General features: G+C 41.7%; 1 protein-coding gene across 1 annotated transcript in view; it reads left to right on the top strand.

Moving 5' to 3' along the window:
- Positions 1-21,466, top strand: part of slc43a1b (solute carrier family 43 member 1b) — a 29,652-nt gene extending 8,186 nt beyond the window's left edge. The window contains exons 6-15 of the mRNA XM_041784413.1: positions 3,241-3,333; positions 3,455-3,588; positions 5,333-5,475; positions 10,793-10,939; positions 11,034-11,069; positions 13,331-13,463; positions 13,733-13,862; positions 16,597-16,670; positions 17,867-17,990; positions 19,315-21,466. Coding sequence (XP_041640347.1) covers positions 3,241-3,333; positions 3,455-3,588; positions 5,333-5,475; positions 10,793-10,939; positions 11,034-11,069; positions 13,331-13,463; positions 13,733-13,862; positions 16,597-16,670; positions 17,867-17,990; positions 19,315-19,542 — 1,242 coding nt within the window. The 3' untranslated portion in view covers positions 19,543-21,466. The remainder of the gene's footprint in view (positions 1-3,240; positions 3,334-3,454; positions 3,589-5,332; positions 5,476-10,792; positions 10,940-11,033; positions 11,070-13,330; positions 13,464-13,732; positions 13,863-16,596; positions 16,671-17,866; positions 17,991-19,314) is intronic.
- Positions 21,467-22,611: the final 1,145 nt, after the last annotated feature.

Genomic DNA, 22,611 nt, shown 5'->3' on the forward strand with positions numbered 1-22,611 from the left:
TGCCGAGGAGTAAACTCCATATAGAGCTGCATGATGTGAGCCATCGGTAGACATGTCAGTTCACGACTTTTGTGGCTGTTAAAATGAAAACAACTCACTGCTGTTCTGATAAAACTGGCGCTTTAGCAGCATCCACGCTAATCTCTTTCACCATATCTGTACCGGCCTCTTGCTTCTGCTTGCTTACCTCACGACTCCGCCGCGCCTGAAAGTACTGCCCTCCTCACTGATTGGTCCTGTCACTTTCTAACCAGCCCAAATGCTCCAGGCGGGAACTTTGCAAGATGCATTCTGACAAGTCAAATTTAGTGATGTTTTTAGGACTAAATTAGGACAACAATGTAAATAGTAAACATATTGCCAACCAACATATAACAATATCTTGATTTATAAAGCCATGATGAATTATGGCAGCAGAAAGCAATACCAGTGGCATTCCAGGAGTAGAGCCAGTGTTGGCTGGAGCCAACCAGGGCCCCCTGAAATCTGGCTGGCCCTCTCAAAATCCTTAAAATGATCCTCTACTTGCATTTTCAGCCATTAACTAGCCTTTTAAGCATACCAAAGATATATTTTGGGGGGGGTTTATGACTTTATCTTATAGAAGAGAACAGTTGATAGAGGCAGAACCAGGAATGAGAGAGTCGGGAAAAGGGGCCACACGCCAGACTTGTACCCGGGTCGCCCACGTACATGGGGGCGCGACCTAACAGCTAGGCTATCTGTGCCCCACCGAGCATGTCTTACTTAGATTTACTTTAATACTTCAAGGTGAGGTATATGAAAGCGGCCCCATGATCCTCATTCGAATCTGAATTTGGCCCTCAGTGGAAAAAGCTTGGACACCCCGCTCTAAGGTGACCCTGAGGTCTGTTTTAAAACTCACTGTGTTTAATAGTTACCTTTATTATAATGCCTGCAGGTCAATTATGCTCTCCATAGAAAGAAATTTTCATTAACATTTGAAATAATGTGTGAATTCCTCATATTTAGGTGGCAGGCTTCATTAGTGCATTTAATCATTTCTATGTAAATGGACCAAAAACACCAATCTGATCTAAGTGAGTATGCTCCAGTGTTTGTGTTGAGCTTGATGAATGTGAAGGTCACTTCATTACAAAAGTTTGTTTTAGTGGAGTGGGGTTTTGATGATGTTTTCTTGGAGACACATTCAGTGGTGATTATAGAGATAAACGAGGATGATGAAAGTCTCCGTCTGTGTGAGCACTGACTGTAAACTGAGCGTTGAAGCTGCGGCATGAACACCGACACGTGCAGAGAGATATTTGACTGGATGTTCACCAGCTGCAGCTAAAGTTAGAGCAAACATCGACACTCACACACATTCATACACTCATGCACAACCCAAAACGAACCATCTGAACACCCAGAAGACATTCACAAGGCAAAAAAACTCACACATGCCGAGCTGCCGTGACGAAAGGACAAGGGAAAGTCACTGTCTTTACGAGGAGCTGGCAGTAAAAGCACATACTTTCATACTTCAGGAGTTGGAGCCATAAAAACAGACTCCACGTGTATCAGCAGTGCCATGCTGCCACATTGTGTGCTTCTGTTTATGTCTTTGCTGGCTCAACTTTCACATTTAAGTTAGAAGGCTTTATATATAACAGTGCAACAGCACCACCTGCTGGTTAAGGTTTAAAGTGCAGTTAACTCCCATGAGCTCAGTTTAAAGTGGTGCAATTTCATCAACCAGGCACTTTTGACCAGGGGAACATAAAGTACCTATAAAAAGTTTTCTCTTCCTTGAAAGTTTGATCCTTCAATTGATTTCATAAATCAATCATGGTCAATATAATTTAGCTTTTTGGCAAAAAACAGTCATTAATATCAAAGTAAAACAGACCTCTCTAAAATAAAGTCAAATAGATAAAAACATGTAATGTGAAATAAGTGACTGCATAAATATTCACCCCCTTCAAGTCAGCATTTACAGTCACCTTTGTCTGCAGTCGCAGCTCTGAGTCTGTGTGGATAGGTCTTTATCCAAGAGTACCTTGATAAGACAAGATGGCCGACATACATCCAATCCATACTGGAGGTCTCAACCAGAAGTTGAGGTTAGGCTTAGGCATTAAAACCCAAGTGGTTGGGTTCAGGGTGAGGCAGTGGGGAAGGTGATATATTTGAGATCCAGCACCAAGGGTTAGGCTTAGGCGCGAAAAATACTGACAAACACTGGCAGCTGAGTCCAACACGAAGAAGAAACTTCCGCTTGGGACTTCCGGGATGGATTGGATGTATAGCAACGCCCATGTCGGCCATCTTGACTGCAGATGGGTCCCTCTCTCTTTATCAGGCTCAAACACGTGGACTCAGCAATTCTACTCCATCATTCTTTGCAAGACTGCTCAAGCCTGTGAGGCTGTGCTGAGGCGTATTTTGTTTTACCCTCTACCTCCACAAGCTTTCCAGGGCCAGCTGTGAGAAGCACTCCCACACCATGATGCTGCCACCACCGTGCTCTACAGTGGGGATGGTGTGTTTGTGGTGATGTCAGTGTTTGGTGTCTAAAATCTCCATTCTGGTCTCATCAGACCAAAGAACTTCCTTCCTCTTGACCATGGAGTCTCCCACATGTCTTTTGGTGAACTCTAGTCCAGATTGAATCTGAGTTTTTTCCAACAGTGTCTTTCTCTTCTCCACTCTCCCATAAAGCTCTGACTGGTGAAGAACCCGGCCAACAGTTGTTGTCTGCAGAGTCTCTCCATCTCAGCTGCTGAAGCTTGAACTCCTCCAGAGTAGTCATAGGTGTCTTGGTGGCCTCTCTCACTAGTCTCCCTCTTGAGGACGGTCGGATCTAGGCAGATTTACACATGTGACATACTAACTGAACTCTGGGGGATGTTCAGAGACTTGGAAATGTTTTTGTATCCATCTCCTGACTTGTGCTTTTCACTAACAATTTCTCTGAGTTCCTTGGAGTGTTCTTCTGTCTTCATGGTGTAATGGTAGCCAGGAATACTGTTGAACCAGTGACTGGACCTTCCAGACACAGGTGTCTTTATCCACATACTGCACTCAGGTGATCCCCATTTCACTAACTGTGAGACTGCTAGCACCTAGCTGCACCTCTGTTAAGGCAGATCCAGAGTTACATTTCATCCTGATGTTCTTTATGAAAAATTAAAACATTTAGTTTTACAGGAGGGTTGCCTTTTTGGTTGTATTTTTCTGATGATCATGGTTTATCAATCCTCTCTCTTTTTCATCCAGCTACCCAACATGTTTGGAAATGTTCGATCAACCGTCCTCTCTCTGATGATCGGCTCCTACGCTTCTTCAGCCGTCACATTTCCCGGCGTCAAGGTGATCTCTCAAACACGTTCACTTCAATGCTGGCAGATTTAGAGTGTTGAGTATTTTTCTGTGCTTATTATCTTTCATTTGATGACCATCTATGCGTCTTCATCCTTCGTCTCTTCTCCAGGTGATTTATGACCTCGGCGTGTCGTTCCGTGTCATCATGTGGGTGTGGTCAGGTTTGGCCTGTATGGTCTTCTTCAACTGTTTCCTGAACTGGCCCGGTGAATCTTTCCCGGCACCAGAAGATGTCAGATACACGTCAGTAAAGTCCAAACGCTGCTAGCATACTCTGTAGACATAAAACACAAACATCTGTGCTTCCTCAGGAGTTAGAGAAACTGACATTTAGTGAAAATCAGCCACAGATTTACTGGAGTCACCCATAATTGGATTTTTAAAGTCATTTTTCACTGTGAAAATTGTCAGTAGGGGACAAATGGTCTTTGCTGTGCTGACAAAAAGCACTGAAGATGATTTTGTATTTCTTTCCCTTGAAGAAGGGAAACACTAGGTTTCCAACAGAGCCCTTCTCGGGGTTATTTTGCACAATCTCGTGCTACACAGGGTTATGCCAAGTTAGAGACAGAGTGCAACTACTCAATTCAGTCTTTCTTGTCACATGGCTGTAAGTTTCATGGTTAAAATCCACATGGTAAAATCACAGTGTCATGGTTAAAGTAAGTTTTCATGCAAGGAGAGCAAAAGAGGGATCGAGAGCTGCTGACTAGTCCAGGGGTTCTCAAACTTTTCAACCCCCAAAATAAAGGGGCCAGAGACCGAGGACCCCACTGGACCTGAACGTGGGTGAACACAGCCATGAACTTCTAGAATAGTCATGTGGAGACAAGGCCGCCCATTAGGGGAGAAATGGGAGAGCCTTCTGGGGCCAGCCAAACTCGGGGCCAGCAAAAACCTGGTCCATTGTAAAGTTAAGGTGTGGTATTTAATATTTAACCTGAATGATAACCACTGTTATCAAAGAAACACATTTTAATTCATTTGTGTAGTAAGTAGCCCTCTTTAAAATGTAAATACTTTTGTTCAAAACAGAATTAAAAAACATTAAAATAGCTAAAATGGGTTAATAATGGCAAAAAAAAAAATAGTGGGAAAGGTGGTGAAATTAGTTCTTAAAAGAAGCAGAAATGGGTTAGAAGTGCCAAAAATTTGATAAAAGTGGCAAAAAATAACCAAAAAGTTGCAAAAAATGGCATATTAAGTGGTAAAAGGGGATTTGAAAGTGGCTGAAATGGAATTAAAGTGGCAAAAATAGGTTGAAATTTGATGAAGTGGAATAAAAAATTTACATAAACTGGCAAAAAAGGGTTTGCTGAGGCAGAAATAGTCAGAAACTTGCAAAAAGTAGCTTTGCAAATTGTGAAATGTGGCTAAAAGAAATGGTAAAGGGTTAATAGTGGCAATAATGTGTCAACAGAGCCAACAATAGGCAGAGGGTTGAGATTTGGTTTAGAAGTGGCAAAAACAGACAGAAAAAAAGTGATGGGAATGGTTTAAAATGGACAAAAATGGGTTTTAAGTTGTACAAATGTGTTAAGATTGGTGGGAAAAGTAATAAAGATGGGTTAGAATGAGGCAAAATTGGTGTAAAGTTGCAACAGTGTAATTCAAAAATGTTCCTAGTTTTTTTAAGGCATCTGGAGACCCCCTCTCACTGTCTCACAACCCTCAATGGGGTCCCAACCCCAACGTTGAGAACTCCTGGACCAGTCAAACACATTTAAACGGAAGGGATGGAAAACTTACTTCCAAAATAATCCAGGTCAACCTGAGATAATTTGAAAATGTGAAAGGCCTTTAATTTGTAGGACTAGAAACATTAAAAATACATCAACATGTTACAGTATCAGCTTAAGAATAAAAGTTTTTATGGACCTTTTCATAGACACTCATAAATGAAGGGATAAGGTTTCAGATGACAGCTTTAATTTTACACTTTTCATGTCCAGTCTTGTTCTAATCTTGTTTTAATCTTGTTCTGCAGTAAAAAGGTGAAGCTGAGTGGAATTGTGACAAAGGACAAGATAACTGGGGAAACCTACGTCACCCACATCAGCGTCATGGAGGACATGATGGGAGCCAAACAGCCAGAATCAGAGAAATCAAAATCAGAGACAACAGCTCAGAGTAAGGAAGAATCTCATGTTTTTGCCACAAGAATAACAAATGTGATTTTATTTTGTTACGCCAATAACAGCAAACTTCTAAAAATGTTTTTCATAAAAAGTCACTTATTTTTTACAGTAAGAGAAAGTTTTTTTTTTATAACATTAGCTACAGACATGTTGGTCTGATGTCAAAGTGAAAACAGATTTTTACAAAATAATGTCAGTTAAATAAAAATAGGTGACATAGATGGGAGAGACTCTGCAGACAACAACTGTTGGCCGGGTTCTTCACCAGTCAGAGCTTTATTGGAGAGTGGAGAAGAGAAAGACACTGTTGGAGAAAACTCAGACTCAGTCTGGACTAGAGTTCACCAGAGGGCATGAGGGAGACTCCATGGTCAAGAGGAAGAAAGTTCTTTGGTCTGATGAGACCAAAATGGAGCTTTGACCATCAGACAAGACGCCAAACACTGACATCACCACAAACACATCATACAAACTGTCGCCCCGTCTACACAACAATGTTTTTGATTGAAAATGTGAACGTTTCGTAGCGTTTTGGCTGTCTGTTTACACGGCAACGGCGTTTTGGTGCCTGGAAACGGAAGTTTTTGGAAACAGGCTCGAGAGTGGAAGTTTTTCAAAACGCCCCCGTCTCCGTGTAAACAGGGAAACCAGCACTTTCTGAAAACGGACATGCGCACTGCGGCTGCAGTAATTATCCATGCGTCAGTAGGCTTATAACGCATGCGCGGATGGGAAGCCCAAAACAAAACAAAGATGGCCGACACCAGTGTACTGTTGGTGCTCCTCACTCTTTTCAATTTAACCGCACTTCTCTAACAAAGTGTTGATTTACTTCACCATCACTGGGATCAGTGGAGACGTATTTCGTGCCTGGGCTAGATTCAGACTTGACCCATACACCGTTGAAGGGCGTATAGGTCGAGTCAGAATCTGGTGCAGGCACGAAAATCCCACCGCCATCTACTGGCGTGGCATGTATACTACATCGTTTTTGGTGTTTCTCGCAGTCTTGTGTGAACGGAGATCGTTTTAAAAACGTTGCCGTCTGAACGTGGAACTTTTTGGAAACAAAAACAGAAAATGAAGCAAAACGTTGTCGTGTGAATGGGGCCTAAGGCGCACGGTGGCGGCAGCATCATGCTGTGGGAATGCTTCTCAGCAGCCGGCCCTGGAAGGCTTGTAAAGGTGGAGGGCAAAAGAAAAAATATAGAAAGATCCTGGAGGACATTCTTATCAATCTGCATGAGAGCTACAGTTTGGGAGAGGATTTATCTTCCAGCAAGACAATGAACTGAATCATACAGAGAAAGCTGCACAGAAATGGTTTAAAGACAACAACAGGAATGTTCTAGAGTGGCCAAGTCAAAGTCCAGACCTCAGTCCAGTAGAGAATTAGTGGCTGGATGTGAAAAGGGCTCTTCATGCCTGATCCTTGTACAACCTGACAGGGCTTGAGCAGAGTCCAGATGTTTTAGCCTGACTGAGACCTATCTACACTGAGACTGCAGACAGTGGAGACGCTACTAAAAACTGACTGCAAGGGTGGATATTCATGCGGTCACTTATTTAACTTTATATATTTATTTAATTTGCATTACTTTGTGGAAATCTGGACTCCAGTGATCCGCACTTGAAGTGCTCCATTCTTAATCATTTTTGGCACTCCCACAGCATTCACAGTCCTTCTCCAGACCACGCCAGAAGCGCCACTCCCCATACATGACAAGTTTATTTTCATACTGCCAAAACACAAAACCTAGGTAGAGTAGATCGACCCAGACTGGAAGGAGAATGCACAAAGCATCACTATATCAACATTGCTTTCAAACTATTGGCACAAGACACAGGTCATCAGTCTGTCTGAGGTCACAGAGGTCAATGCCATGAACTCACTCACCCATGGTAGAAGCCAAAATACTGAAATTAAAAGCAAGTCAACCTCAGAAAGGCAAAGTAATCAGTTGAATATATACACTCCTGATCAAAGTTTTAAGACTAGTTGAAAAATCGCAAGAATTTGCATTTTGTATTGTTGTATCTTAAGAAAATTCTCAGTAGAATTTCAAAATGCAAAAGAAGAAATGGAGGGAGACAAAAAAATGTGAGTTAGCTATTTATTGAAAACAACTATTAAACTGAAATAGGCTGTTTGATCATAAGTTTAGACCACAGCCTTTAAAGGCCAAAATCTGTGCAAAAATGTGGATTCAACGTCATCTTCTGTCAGGTATTCACGCTGTCATGACCTCCTGATGGCGAAGGCAAAAAAGCTTTCTGTCTTTGAACGTGGTCGGATTGTTGAGCTGCATAAGCAAGGCCCCTCGCAGCACGCCATCGCTGCTGAGGTTGGATGCTGTAAGACAGTCATTTTGAATTTCTTCAAAGATCCTGAGGGTTATGGAACAAAAATGTCAAGTGGTAGACGCAAAAATATTTCACTGGCGCTGAGCCGGAGGATCTGATTGGCTGTTCGTCAAGACACGGGACGATCCTCGACCCAAACTAAGGCTGTTAGTGGTGCCAACTGCTGCCCTATAACCATCAGACAGCACCTGCAAGGGACGGGCTTAAAAAACAAAAACCGTCAAACGGCGGCTGGCTATGTGAAGATGTTGCAGCGGGCATCCCTCATGACTGAGGGCCTCGTCTGTGTGGTAATGACGGGGTTTTTCAACAGGACAGGGCTGTAGATCACAGTGCCCGCCTGACAAAGGACTTCTTCCAGGAGAATAACGTCACTCTTTTGGACCATCCTGCGTGTTCCTCTGATCTAAATCCAACTGAGAACATCTGGGGATGGATGGCAAGGGAAGTTTACAAAAATGGACATCAGTTCCAGACAGTGGATGCCCTTCGTGAAGCCATCTTCACCACTTGGAGCAACGTTCCCACCAGCCTCCTGGACACTCTCACATCAGGCATACCCAAACCAATTTCTGAAGTGATCAACAAAAACCGTGGAGCGACTCATTACTGAGTCCTTTTTAACTTTTATTTCTGTTTTAGGAGGTTTTCGAGGTTTTTTGAGCTGTGGTCTTAAACTTTTGATCAGCTGATGAACAGCCTATTTCAGTTTGATTGTTGTTTTCAATAAATAGCTTACTCATTTTTTTTTGTCTTACTCCCATTTCTTGTTTTTGCATTTTGAAACTCTACTTAGAACCTTCTTAAGATCTTAAAATTTTGATCGGGAGTGTATTACTCATGTTTACGAATACGGAGTATTAGGGCCACATGAAGAGAAAAGAAAATAAAAGAATGAAAAAATGTTTATTTTGACATTACGAGAATAAAGTCATAATATTAAAAGGAAAAAATTGTAGTATTACAGGAAAAAAAGGTGTGACATTATGAGTCTGCCGCATGCCGTGGATCTACGATGGAGTATTGTCCTGAATCTGATAATAATTTGATGCTGATGTGCCAAAAGATGAAGTATTTCCTTATTTGTGAAACTGATACTAAAGTTTAGCGTCACAAGATGCTCAACATTGCTCATTTTAATGGACTTTCTTTCTTGTAATATTTTATTACGAGAAAAAAGTCGTAATATAGCGACTTTATTCTCGTAATATTACGACTTTTTTCTTGTAATATTACGACTTTATTCTCGTAATATTACGACTTTTTCTCTCGTAATATTAAGACTTTTTTCTTGTAATATTACGACTTAATTCCTGTAACATAAGGACTTTATTCTTGTCATATTATGACTGTTTTTCTTGTATTATTACGACTTTATTCTCGTAATATTATGACTTTTTCTCTCGTAATATTACGACTTTTTTCTTCTTATTTTACGACTTTATTCTCATTATTTTACGACTTTATTCTCATTATATTACAACTTTGTCTCTTGTAATATTACGACTCTTTTCTTGTAATATTACTGCTTTAATCTAGTAATATTACAACTTTATTGTCGTAATATTATGACTTTATCTCTCGTAATATTACGACTTTATTCTTGTAATATTACAACATTATTCTCGTAATATTATGACTTTTTCTCTCGTATTATTAAGACTTTTTTCTTGTAATATTACAACATTATTCTCGTAATATTATTACTTTTTCTCTCGTAATATTATGACTTTTTTTCTTGTAATATTAAGACTTTATTCTCGTAATATTAAGACTTTTTATCTTGTAATATTACGACTTTATTCTCGTAATATTAAGACTTTTTATCTTGTAATTTTACGACTTTATTCTCATAATATTATGACTTTTTCTCTCGTAATATTAAGACTTTTTCTTGTAATTTTACGACTTTATTCTCATAGTATTATGACTTTTTCTCTCGTAATATTACGCCTTTTTTCTTGTAATATTACGACTTTATTCTTGTAATATTGTGTCTTTTTTTTCTTGTAATATTATGACTTTATTCTCATAATATTATGACTTCCTTCTCGTAATGTCAAAAAAATTTAAATTTAATTTTTTTTTCTCTTTGTGTGGCCCTAATACTCCATCATACATGTTGGACTATGTTGTTAGCATGTGATCTCTGGGTTCCAGGTTGATCTTGTAGTTCTGTCCATGATCCTGTCGTCTCTTGTCTCCAGCTGTTCAGAGCTGCTCTAGGCTTCATCCTGAGGGCACGCATGTGCATCTTTGGTTGGAGCAACACTGCTGCAGGCATGCAACGCCACAGACATGGACTATGTTGAATTTGTGTTTAAGGCCAATGACAGCTGAGCTCTATGCATCGTGAATTAAAGGCTTGTGAACAATGCAGCTGACTGTTAATGACAGCAGGAGGAGGTTTTAATTAGAGACATACACGCACAGTACATGGTTACACCATGAAAGACAGCTTCATCCACAGGGGGCGCCAGAATCAACACAAAATCCTACAAAGAGGCTTCTACACCTAACTTAAACTCAGCATGAACAGACTGACTTGTGAATGAGTTCCTCTGCCGGTTACTACACTTCCTTTGGCAGTAAAACTGGTTCTTCTGCCGCCGTGTGAAACTCCCCGAGGCTTCAACTGACAGCGTTGCTCATCATGTTTGTCAAACTGTCGTCTGTCTCATAAATCTGTCCTAAACGGTCTGAACCTGGGATGGTTTTAGACCGGCTCCATTTTTCAATAAAAATAAAAACATAGCACAAAGGAAAACTCAGTTTCCCTTCATTTACCTCGTCTCATCACAACAACAGCACTCAACCAGAGCAATCTCCAAGCACACCATTGAAACGCAGCGTTGTGGTTTCTGTTTCCCACTGTAGTTTTCTCCACTGTTAAGTTGAGCTTAATCCTCCTGAATGTGACTGTGTGAAAATGTTTTCTATCACAGGCTCCCTGTCGCTCTGTGACTCCATGTGCACCCCGATCTTCCTGTGGAGTCTCATCTCCATGGCCATGACGCAGCTCAGGCTCATCTTCTTCATGGGCGCCATGAACAAGATGCTGGAGTTTCTGGTCACTCACGGGGACCCCCACCGTAAGACAACCACCAACACTGACTGCAACATTTCTTTTAAGAGGTTCCATGTGTTCATAGATCAGTAATGGTGATCCTGAAATGTCTGTTTCAGCCTCGGAGGAGCTGCAGCAGGAGGTGAAGGACCAAGGTAGGAGTCAGCCAACAGCTTATTGTTCATGCATTAAAGGAGAAATCTGCTGTTTTCCATCATGGTCCCTAAATAAACTTACTGTGAACCTGAAAACACTTTCCGTAAGCACGGGATCGTTTCTGTAAATGTCAACGTAAGCATGCAACCACTGAAAACAACTGCAAACGCCATAGTATACATACCAAGACTGTTAGTGGCGCTGTAACGCTGCCATGGAAACGCACCAAAAAGAGGGAAGAAGATTAGAGAGCATGGGTATAAAACACAAACACAACCCTTTAATTCGCCATTGTTATTTTGACTGGACGCAATACGGGTTTAAGCAGACTATGCTATGTATGACGTAATCATTTCCAGAAAGATGCGGATGGCTGTCCACACTGAGACAAAACGGTAGGCATAAACAAATCTGTTCACTCTGGGACCCGGTTTAAAAAGTAGCTCTCACGGCCCCCCAAAACGCCGTTTCCATGTGGATGAAACACCGATACCACAAAAACACTTTTGCGTAGCCTCCTGAATTCCTCTCCATGTGGACGGAACCAAAAGACGTCACTTCTTGGAAACTTACAGAAGTTGTACAGGAAAAACCCGACCTTTAATATAAACCATCAGTGTGAACCATGAGGTTTTATCTGCATAAGTGCAGTCTCATTGTCTAATAGGCATACCTCATATGCCTGTTGTTGAAACAGTGAAACAGTGTTAATTTCGTTGACTAAAACTATGACTAAAACTATTTGTCAACAGCCTTTTTTCCGTGACCAAAACTAGACTAAGACCAACAAAAATAGATCCATGATGACTAAAACTTACAAAAACTAAATTTATTTTTCGTCAAGATGACTTAAACTTGACTAAATGTAGTTTAGTTTTAGTCAGACATTCAAAATCTGTGATATTTCTCCACTGTGGGTAAATCTGTCGCAAAACAAAGCATCTGTATCCATTCTGCCTCTCAGCTGTAGAAAGCAGGGACCCCAGGTTTGGCAGAGTGCAGAGAACACACTACCATGATTTGGTACCAGATTTAGGCAAGAGAATAAATGCTTGGACTAAAAGTAAAGATTAAAATGTGAGGACATTTTATGGACTAAAACTAGACTAAAATGTTTTTGAGTTTTCGTTGACAAAATCAGACTGAAACTAAAAAGGGTAGAAATGACTAAAATGTGACTAAAACTAAAAGACATTTAATCTAAATTCAATTCGATTCAACTTTATTTATATAGCACATTTTAAACAACCATGGTTGGCCTTAGTGCTTCACAGTATACAAGCAAAAACATGAAACAAGACTAGATCACTGCAAATAGTAAAACCAATCAAAATAGAACTTAAAATAGTAAAATGTAAAGACTAAGACTGAGACTAAAATCAAAAATAGCCACCAAAATTAACACTGGTTGACATGCACAGCTCCAGTACTAACCTGAGGTGGACAGACAGGCTCTGCTGTAGTTTATGAACAGTGGAGCTTGTTGGTGGATAATGCTGTGTTCAATTGTACTCAGAACTCGGAAAGATCCGAGTCGGAAATTCCAACTTCCGAGGTAAATGCGTTTCATTGCGTAAGCTCGGAAAACAAGGCCAGCCACAGTAAGCTGATGTTTGGATATTTTTTGAGGTTTAAAAAATTCCTGCTGGGGAAATATCTTAGCGACTTGAGGGAGAGGGAGAAAGAGAAACGTCATATGCTGTAAGTATGACTTGAACGCACCAGCGAGGGGAATCCTGCATGCCTCATTGAACTTACAGCGGCATCAAAGCGAGCTGTGCAGAGGCCTGTACTGCAGTAACACAAGTGCTAAATTAGGCGACACATAAAAGTAAAAGTTGAGGAGAAAGTGTCTCTGTTTACCTCTCACGGTGTGCGACGCCATTTTGCTATCACGTCATTCCGACCGACTCGGGCTGCTTGGATCCTTACTGAAATCCTGAGCCGGAGTCCCGAGCTCAAGGGCTGTGCAATGGCATTTTTCCGATTAGGAGGTCAGATTTATCTGACTCATGCCAAGGCTGGTCGGCTGGTCGGCTTTTCTCCCTCACTATACTCCCTCATAATTCCTCCATGGTTGGAAAACATTGTGTGGGACATCGCCTTTGTTACTGTTTTGATTGAGAGCCCCCTGGTGGTGAAATCCAAGTACTGTGTGTTGAAGTCATTTAATCCTGTTGTGCAGAAGACTGTGAAACACCATTTATCCCTTCATGTTTGGAGAATTGCAGCATTAATGATGTATTTCTTTCCTCTTTAGTCGGTTTCTACTCGTCCATCTTTGGCACCATGCAGCTCCTCTGTCTGCTCACCTGTCCTCTGATTGGCTACATCATGGACTGGAGGATGAAGGAGTGTGAGGAGGAAGATGAAAACAAACAAACAGTGAAGAGGTATGAACTGCATCGCTTTCCTTTTTCAAATGCTGTTTTCTATCATTCAGAAGGGAAAGTGATGTTAGAAGTTGGGGTTTATAGAGATTTCGTTCGCGCTGATCCTGGGATGATGCTCGAATAAGTCTCCATGCTTGACCTGGTTTTGCTCTACTCGTCCAAACCAGTCGTCTTCATGACAGGACGCTCCACTGTTCTGTATTTCCAGGCCGTCATATTTGCAATTTTTCCTCTGTTGCAAAAATCTCTTGACATTTCTCTCCTTCCAGTCAATCAGATCCCCCAAAGAGGGACAGAAAAATCCAGAAACTGACCAATGCCATGAGAGCTTTCATCTTCACCAACCTCCTATTGGTCACCTTTGGAATCATTTCTCTGATCGACAACCTGCCCCTTCAGGTGAGGAAAACACTGACAAGAAACACAAGACTGGAGTTTGCATGCAAATCAAGGTTGGAAAACAGTTTTCTGATAAAATATGCACGATTTGGTCCATGATAACAAGGGGACCAGTACTTCAAAAACACATATATAATATAATTTATCTGCCAAAATCTGATTATCTGTGTAAAATGTCAATCAGAACAGAATGCAATGATTGTGAAATCCCATAAACCCATATTTTATTCACAATAGAACAGAAATGTCGTCTCAGATGAGGAAACTGAGACATTTTACCATTTCATGATAATATGAGCTCATTTTGATTTTGATGGCAGCAACACATCTCAAAAAAGTAGGGAAAAAAGTAGGGCCATGTTTGCCATTGTGGAGCATCCTGTCTTCTTTTAACAACAGTCTGTGAACGACTGGGAAGTGAGGAGACCAGTTGATGGTACTTTGGAGGAGGGATGTTGTCCCATTCTTGTCTGATGTTGGATTTAGCTGCTGAAAAGTGGATGTGGTGTGTGGTTTAGCACTGTCTCGCTGAAATAGTCAAGGCCTTCCCTGAAAGAGACGTTGTCTGGATGGGAGCAGCTACTCTTCAGCATTGATAGTTCTTTTCCACATGTGTAAGCTGCCAGTGCCATAGGCTCTAATGCAACCCCATACCATCAGAGATGCAGGCTTTAGACCTGAGCCAGGACAACAAGCTGGATGGTCCCTCTTCTCTTCCGTCCACAGGACATGGCGTCTATGATTTCCAAGAGGAATTTCAAATTTTTATTAATCTGACCACAGAACAGTTTTCCAATTTTCCTCAGTCCCAGAGAAGACTGCAGTGTTTCTGGGTCCTGTCCACATGTGGCTTCTTCTTTCCATGATGCTTGATGTGGATGGTGTTGACAGACATTGATTCCTGGAAGTTGTAACAATTCACCTGTTCTTTCCAAGGAGATAAAGCTACAACCTGTCATCAGGTCACGGGAGGATCCTTTCACATCAGCAGGGTGAAATAATGAAGTCAAATGAATTTGCTTTGGCCTCAAAAAACCGGCTTCTTATTCACAGTGTCTGGTAATTATCAATGAATGCCAATACCAATCACCACCCCACACTCGAGCGCATCCCCATTTTACACACCAACTACAGTATAATCAGCTCATTTGTCACTGTCACAAAACAAACAATTCCCCATACACCTTCCCAAGAGTTCCCAAAGTTTACACTCACAGCACGGCAAGCAGTGAGCCAACAGTTTTGTAACAGTTTGTGGTGAAGCCACAGCTTGTACTCACGACACCGCACATTCACCACTTCAGTCCGCCCTGTAAAGCCACATTATGTAATAACCCTAACCATAGGACTTAGTGTGGGCTCCAAGGTATGCCCTACCCAACTACCTTGCCTCAACTCTAACCGCTTAGTGACTTATGCCTAAACCTAACCCCCCTTCAGGGCTCTAGGCTAAATACCTACCCTACTACCTTGCCCTAACCCTAACCACTTAGTGGCTTAGAAAATGTGGCATTATTACATGATGGATGGAAAATGTATTACATTATTACATAATGCGGCGCTACACACCCGGAGATGATCCCCGTACCCGGCAGCTTCCACGGAGGGTATAAATCCATAAACGCGTGGAAAACGCATTATAATCCAAAGTGACAGTAATCCACAAACGTTTGCTCCGCGGCCTCGACAGCACTGGCATGGGTCCAAGTCAGCATGTGACGTCACTCTGCTCCGAGCTGCGTGTGTGTCCTATCCCCATTAAATACCTGTGCCAATGGAGATGGCGCAAAAACAGTTTATGAGTCCATAATCAACAATATACTGTATTAGAACAACATGGACCAAGTTTACCCAAAAGAAAAATGGCAACAGATAAGTTTTACCCAGCTGAGTGACCCTAGGCTCTGTATGGCCCTAAGTGGTCTTTACAAAGTGTTCCTTAGCCCACTCAGGGATTCATGCCTGTTTTTAATGCTGTGGCCCCTGAAGGCCCCGAGATCACCAGCATCCAGTATTGACCTTCAGCCTTGTCCCTTGCTCACAGAGATTTCTACAGATTCTCTGAATCTGTTGATGATATTATGGACTGTAGATGGAGGGAGATTCAAAGTCTTCACAAGTTTATGTTGAGGAACATTTTTCTGAGATTGTTCCACAATTTTTAGATGTAGTTTTAAAATACTGGTGAGCCTCTTCCCATCTTTACCTCTGTCTGAGAGACTCTGCCTCTCTAAAATGCTCCTTTTATACCCATTCATGTCGCCAGTTAACCTAATTAGTTGCAAAATGCTCCTCCAGCTGTTTTTTCATTGGTACCACTTACTTTTCCAGCCTTTTGTCACCCCATGCTTACTTTTTGAGATGTGTTGCTCCCATCAAATTCAAAATGCGCTAAAATCTTCCATGAAATGGTAAAAGGTCTCAGTTTCAGCATCTGGTATGTTGTTTTCATTATATTGTGAATAAAATATGGGTTTTTCAGATTTGAAAATCATTGCATTTTGTTTTAATTTACATTTTACAGAGTGTCTCAACTTTTGGGGGGTTTTGTATTCAGAGCATTGTATTCCTTGAAATAAAATATTGATTTTTAGGGCATGTGAACAAAACTTAGGATGAAAAAATATTGCTTTATCAATATTTAATTACTGCATGCTAATGCATCAAATTAAAATCCCTGAATCCAGATTAAGAAACAGATTTTCTGAATCTTTGTGACATTTTTCTCTGTTAGGTGGTATCGTTTGTCCTTCATACCATAGTGAGAGGATTCATCCACTCCTGCTGTGGAGGTCTCTATGCAGCCGTGTGAGTAACAACACTGATATATTTTTATCATTCATTCATCTTCATCCGCTTATCTGGAGATGGGTCGCCGGGGTAACAGGCTAAGCAAGTCCACCCAGACGTCCCTTTCCCTCAGCGACACTTTCCAACTCCTGCTGGGGGATCTCGAGGCGTTCCCAGACCAGACAGGATACGTAATTCCTCCAGCGAGTTCTGGGTCATCCCCGAGGTCTCCTCCCTGCCGGACATGCCCAGAACACCTCCACAGGAAGGCAACCAGGAGGCATCCTGATCAGACACCTGAACCACGTCACCTGGATTCTTTCAATGCGAAAGAGCAACAGCTCTACTCCTAGCTCCCTCCTTACCCTATCTGTAAGGCTCAGCCCAGTCACCCTCCAGAGGCCGCTTGTATCCGCAATCTCATTCTTTCCGTCATTCCCAGAGTTCATGACCATAGGTGAGGGTTGGGAGGTAGACCGACCGGTAAATTGAGAGCTTTGCCTCTCAGTTCAGCTCCCTCTTCACCACAGCGGTCCGGTAGGACGCCTGCAGAACTGCCGATGCTGCACAAATCCGCCCTCACTCGTGAACAAGACTCCAAGATACTTGAACTCCTTCCCTTGGGGCAAGGAAAATATTTTTACATTTTCCATAAATTTTGAATGTATAATGTGGAATATGTTGCCTTAGAAAAGACATTCAAAAAGAACAAACAGGGTCTAAACTCATCAACAAGTTCTCTGCTCCATACTGAAACCTGCAAGTCTGAATAATGTTATTAAGACTATGATAATTACGTCAAAGTATGGCTGTTGTACCATCTCCCTTGTGCATTCGTTATCTTCTTCACAAATTGAAATGCCCCACATGTTTTACATGTTGTTGTGAAAAACAGAAATCAGCGTGTTTAATGTGCACGTCTTCCCGTAACAATCCAGCAGCCTGTACATGTGCTGTATGTGGTTGAGGTAAGCTTCAGCTGGACATGAATGAAGAGTGGGTATGGTGTTGGGAGAAGCATGAGCAGCCTAGAACCCAGAAAATCAATCAGACAGGGAACATGGGACCTACAAGAAAGCCTTCATTCATCCCATCTTTAGCCCAAATGGAGCCAATTGAGGGCCATTAATCAGTCCATCTGGGTTAACATTGTGATTCTTTTTAATGATATGAAAATGGTTTGATAATTATCCTTATGACTGGTCTCTCTTTAGGTATCCTGCTAACCACTTTGGGACACTGACAGGCATGCAGTCCATGATCAGCGCTGCATTTGCATTGCTCCAGCAGCCACTGTTCATCCTGATGGTGGGTCACCTGAGAGGAGATCCTTACTGGGTAAGAGCTCACAAACACAGTCAGTTATAGAGCTCATCAATGGCCATCCACTTCGAAGGAAGCTACATATAAATGATATATAACAAAGCCATCTAGCTGCCTGAATATTTGTGATTTTTTTCAAAGATCTATTCAGGGGCTTTATGCTTTTGTTAGAGAGGAATAGGACAGAAACAGGGATGAGAGAGTGGGGAGTGACATGCAGTGAAAGAGCAACAGGCGGGTCATGAGCCCAGGCTATTTGCAAGACTGTGCACATACTTTTCCTGGGAGTGAAGGAACTACACATCCCACAGACCATTTTGATTCCATTAGCAAAAGTATTTGCTTCTTCTTGATTTCCTTTTTCTTTGCATATCTGTCACACTGACATTTTTTAGATCATCAAAAAATATCTATATATTAGACGCAGATAATATAAGTAAATACAAAAATCACTTTTAAATGGAGATTTCAATTACTAAGGGAATAAAGCCATCCAAACCAACCCAGCCCTATGTGAAAAAGTCATTGCATGCAAGCAAGCGTTTGTAATAACTGGCGATGAGTCTTTCCCGTCACTGTGGATGAATTTTGGGCCACTCTTTTTTGCTGACTTTTTTTTTTAAATTTCATACACATCGGAGGGTTTTCTAGCATTTTTTTTTTTTTTTTTAAATAGCTGGCCAGACTTTGTTTCTCATCTGTTGTTGAATTTCTTTAGATTGTGCTGTGATGTGTTGCTGTTTGAGATCTTTTGGTCTGCTTCATTTTGTCTGACAGGTTTTATTTACCCAGGCTGTCTTTGTCTAATATATTTGTTTGATGATCTAAAATGTATAAGTGTGACAAATATGGAAAGAATAAGAAAGGATAATACTGTGAAAATACTTTTTCACAGCACTGTCGTGTCATGTGCATGTCGTGTTTTATATATGCATGCATGGTCATCATCTAAAGGTCGTTGGCGTCTTCAAAATAAACTCCAATGTCCACACAGGCATAAACAAACATCTCCTGTTTGTCAGACATGGAAAGTGGAGAGCATTTAAGCCTGTGCACAATAAAAAACAAAAAAAAAAAAAACAAAAAACAACTGTGCCCCATGTGAAAACTGCTTAGGACTGATATACAAACTTAGGTCATCTCCACAAGCATATACCGTTGTTTCACTCACTGGTAGCTTGTTGTTCGTCTTCCTTGTTTTAAGATTACGGCCAATAATCAAATCTGTCATGAAAACAGGATCTTTACTTCACTGTTGAGCTCAACAGGCACACAAACAAATCAAACAGGTTTCATCACAGGGTCATGACATGTGCTGACTTGTCTCCTGTTACCACAGATCAACGTGGGACTCCTCATCTTCTCAGCGACGGGCTTCCTGTTGCCGGGTTATCTCTTCTATCATCGTAGAAACCTGATCCTGGCCAAGGCGGCACGTGATAGGCTGGCTGACAGCCAACCAGACAAAGAGAACCTTCCTCTAAAGCATTCAGAGAATGGATACGCAAATGGCAGCACCAATGGGCATGTCGGTAATGGTTACACGCCGAACGGGCACGCAGCGTAAGATTATCTATATGATGCTTTTATTTGATCATCACTACAGTTTGTAGTTTTGGTTCAGCGGTTTCAACAACACTCTGAGGCCTTTAATGCAGCCTCAGTCTACCCTGAAAACTACAACATCTACAAAACTATGAATCAAATATACTGAAACGCACAACGATTAAGAATAGTGCTGCAGGAATGAGCCCTTAAACCTGGTGAGTGAATTAGCATGAGCATTAGGCCTTAGGTTAAATTCAGTGAGACTTCACACTTCAAATCAAATGACACACGTTCATATCATTAACATGTCAGTTCATCTTCTTTAATTGTTTTTAGTGGTGTGATAAATTAACATGGCACTTTGTCCTTACCGCCCATCGGTGTAGCAGTTGTGTACTCTCTCTTATGTGTGTAACAAAGCAGGCATAATCTGATAAAACAGAGACATATCAGGTCTCACAGCCACTGTTGTAGTAATATGTAGTGAAAAATAGAGCTACTGTCCATCAGCTATACCTCCATGAGGTCTACAGTTGCAGGACAGTGAAAGTACCTTGGTGGGTCAAGCGGCTGGGGTTGTGTTTGACTTTGACCTGCAAAGTGTGTTCAGTTCATCCTTGAGTCAGCGTGGACATTTATGTGCCTTACTGGTCACTCGTCTTGTAATGAGTCATCATTTCTTCTTAACCAGCACCGCAGCTCAAGGCTTGATATCCCAGCATGCAGTGTGCAGTGAAGCCACTTGAAGTACAAATTAATTGGATTGAATTAGCCACAAGCTAAGAGACCTGCAGCTTTTTTCCCTCATTTGTCATCAACATAACCTGACACAACATAGACTTTTTCATATGTTGCATGGATATATTTCACAATAATCTGGGAATCCTCCCATGCTGAGTGTTTGGGAAGGGCAGGACTTTTTAAAAAAAAATACCAGTAAGGTGATTTGATGGGCATTCTGTCTGTCACATTAAGGACCAATAGGAGTGAAAAAAGGCAAAATTAGGTAGGCGCTGTCATAGTTTGCAAACAGTGGAGCCTGTTGGTGGACAGAGAAGAGTAAAAACATGTTCCCACCAAGACAGGCTTTCAGTGTGGCCCTCTGCTCTTCTTTCAACAAAGAAATGAAGTCCAGTTCTGATAAAACTGCCACTATTCTATCTCTACATCCTAGCTAAATGCTACACAACTTAATTCCGCCTGTAACTATTGCAAACTTGTGCAAAAGCAGGTCAGGATAAGAGTGGAGATATTTATTCCATCATGAAAAGCTTTCAGTGCTGTTGTTTGCTCTTTATCTAATTAGGAAATGTGGTCCAGTTCTGATAAAACTGCTGCTATTCTATAACTGCATCTGAGCACATCACTACACTAGCAGCCGCCATTGCTACCAGTTTCCAGATCAGCGAAACCCTGCACGTAGCTGCGCCTCCTTCTACTCAAATGACTTTAATTGGTCAGGTCCATTTTCAGATCATTTTATTGGAGCTTTGCTAGCTGGATCTGCCAGGTTCTCAACCTGACACGCCAGATAGACTGTTTCATATATCTGTTGCATGGATATGTCACATCCATCTGGGAAACCTCCCATAGAAAGCATTTGGGAAGGGCAGGACTTCTCCAAAAAATTCTATCCACCAATCAGAGTGCCAAACATGTAAAGTAGTAAATGCATGTGCAGCTTTGCAACAGACCACTACCATAGTTTAAGAACTGTGGATTATGATGTGGATTAAACGCCATGGCTCATCGGGGGAAGAGCGAAAACCTCTTCTCCTCCAAGAGGAGCTTACAGGGTGGCTCTTTGCTCTTGTTTTTATTTTGAAAATGTGGTCCAGTTCTGATTAAACTGCCGCTATACCAATGCTACAGCCAAGCTAACCGCTCTACCAGCTCCCACTGCATAAACCAACCCACACTACACCCCCACCCACCTTCCCCCATAACTCTTCTAAACCCATGCTGAAGCAGGTTGGCAGAACCCTGAAAGCTTTCAGTGCTGTTTCTTGTTCTTTTTTTGTATAAAGAAATGTGGTCCAATTGTGATAAAACTGCTGCTATACTCCACCAAAGTTGCTGTCAGCTCACAGCTCACAGTGGATTTGCTTCAGATTTGATGACAAATCTGAAGTCTGGCCATTCCATTGGCTTTGCAGAATTTTCCATATAAATGATTTAAAGTGGGCTGCATGGCAGCGCAGGGGTTAGCGCTGTTGCCTCACAGCAAGAAGGTCCCAGGTTCGCTTCCCGGTCAGGACCTTTCTGTGTGGAGTTTGCATGTTCTCCCCATGCACGTGTGGGTTCTCTCCGAGATCTCCAGCTTCCTCCCATCACCAAAATCATGCTTGTTAGGTTAATTGGTGACTCTAAATTGGCCGTAGGTGTGAGTGTGAGTGATTGACTGGCGACCAGTTCAGGCTGCCTCCTCTCGCCCAGTGACAGCTGGGATAGGCTCCAGCTCCCCCGTGACCCCAATGGGATAAGCGGGATAGAAAATGGATGGATGATTTAAACTGATAAACTATTTAGTTAAATAAATCTGTGAGGTACTGGTTTGATTGAAATGATGACTCAGTACAAAAGTGACCAGCCAGGCTGGACAGACATAACCCATAAATTCCACATACTCCATCTCCACAGCATTCTGTGCACAGCACAGTGTTGCTCTAACCGCCAGTGCTCGCCCTTGTCCACTGGATCTGTTAAGTGCACCACAGCCCTTTGCAGCTGAAGACAACAGAACAGAAGATCACGGGAGGATTGCGAGATCGCACAACAACAAAGTCCAAAGTGAGAGCTGTGTTTAAAAGGAACCCTGCATGATCAGACAAGTTCATCTTGTTGGATAGGTTTTTGTATCTCTTGTATGTATATTGAACTGAAAAACTCACTAGATATCTGCATTTTGAGTAAATTTGAGTTTATACACTCACCAGGAGGCTGCCATGTTTTAGTCTGTGACGTCACAGTTCCGCAGCGCTCTCTATGATCGCTCCTATGCAATAACTGTTTTTCAGACGTTTTTTCTGCTTGCAGCTGTTGCTGCCATAACAGCTTTCATACCAGGCTGAGTTTGCTGTGTGTTGGT

This window comes from Cheilinus undulatus, linkage group 4, assembly GCF_018320785.1.
Source record: "Cheilinus undulatus linkage group 4, ASM1832078v1, whole genome shotgun sequence".
Classification (NCBI taxonomy): domain Eukaryota; kingdom Metazoa; phylum Chordata; class Actinopteri; order Labriformes; family Labridae; genus Cheilinus; species Cheilinus undulatus.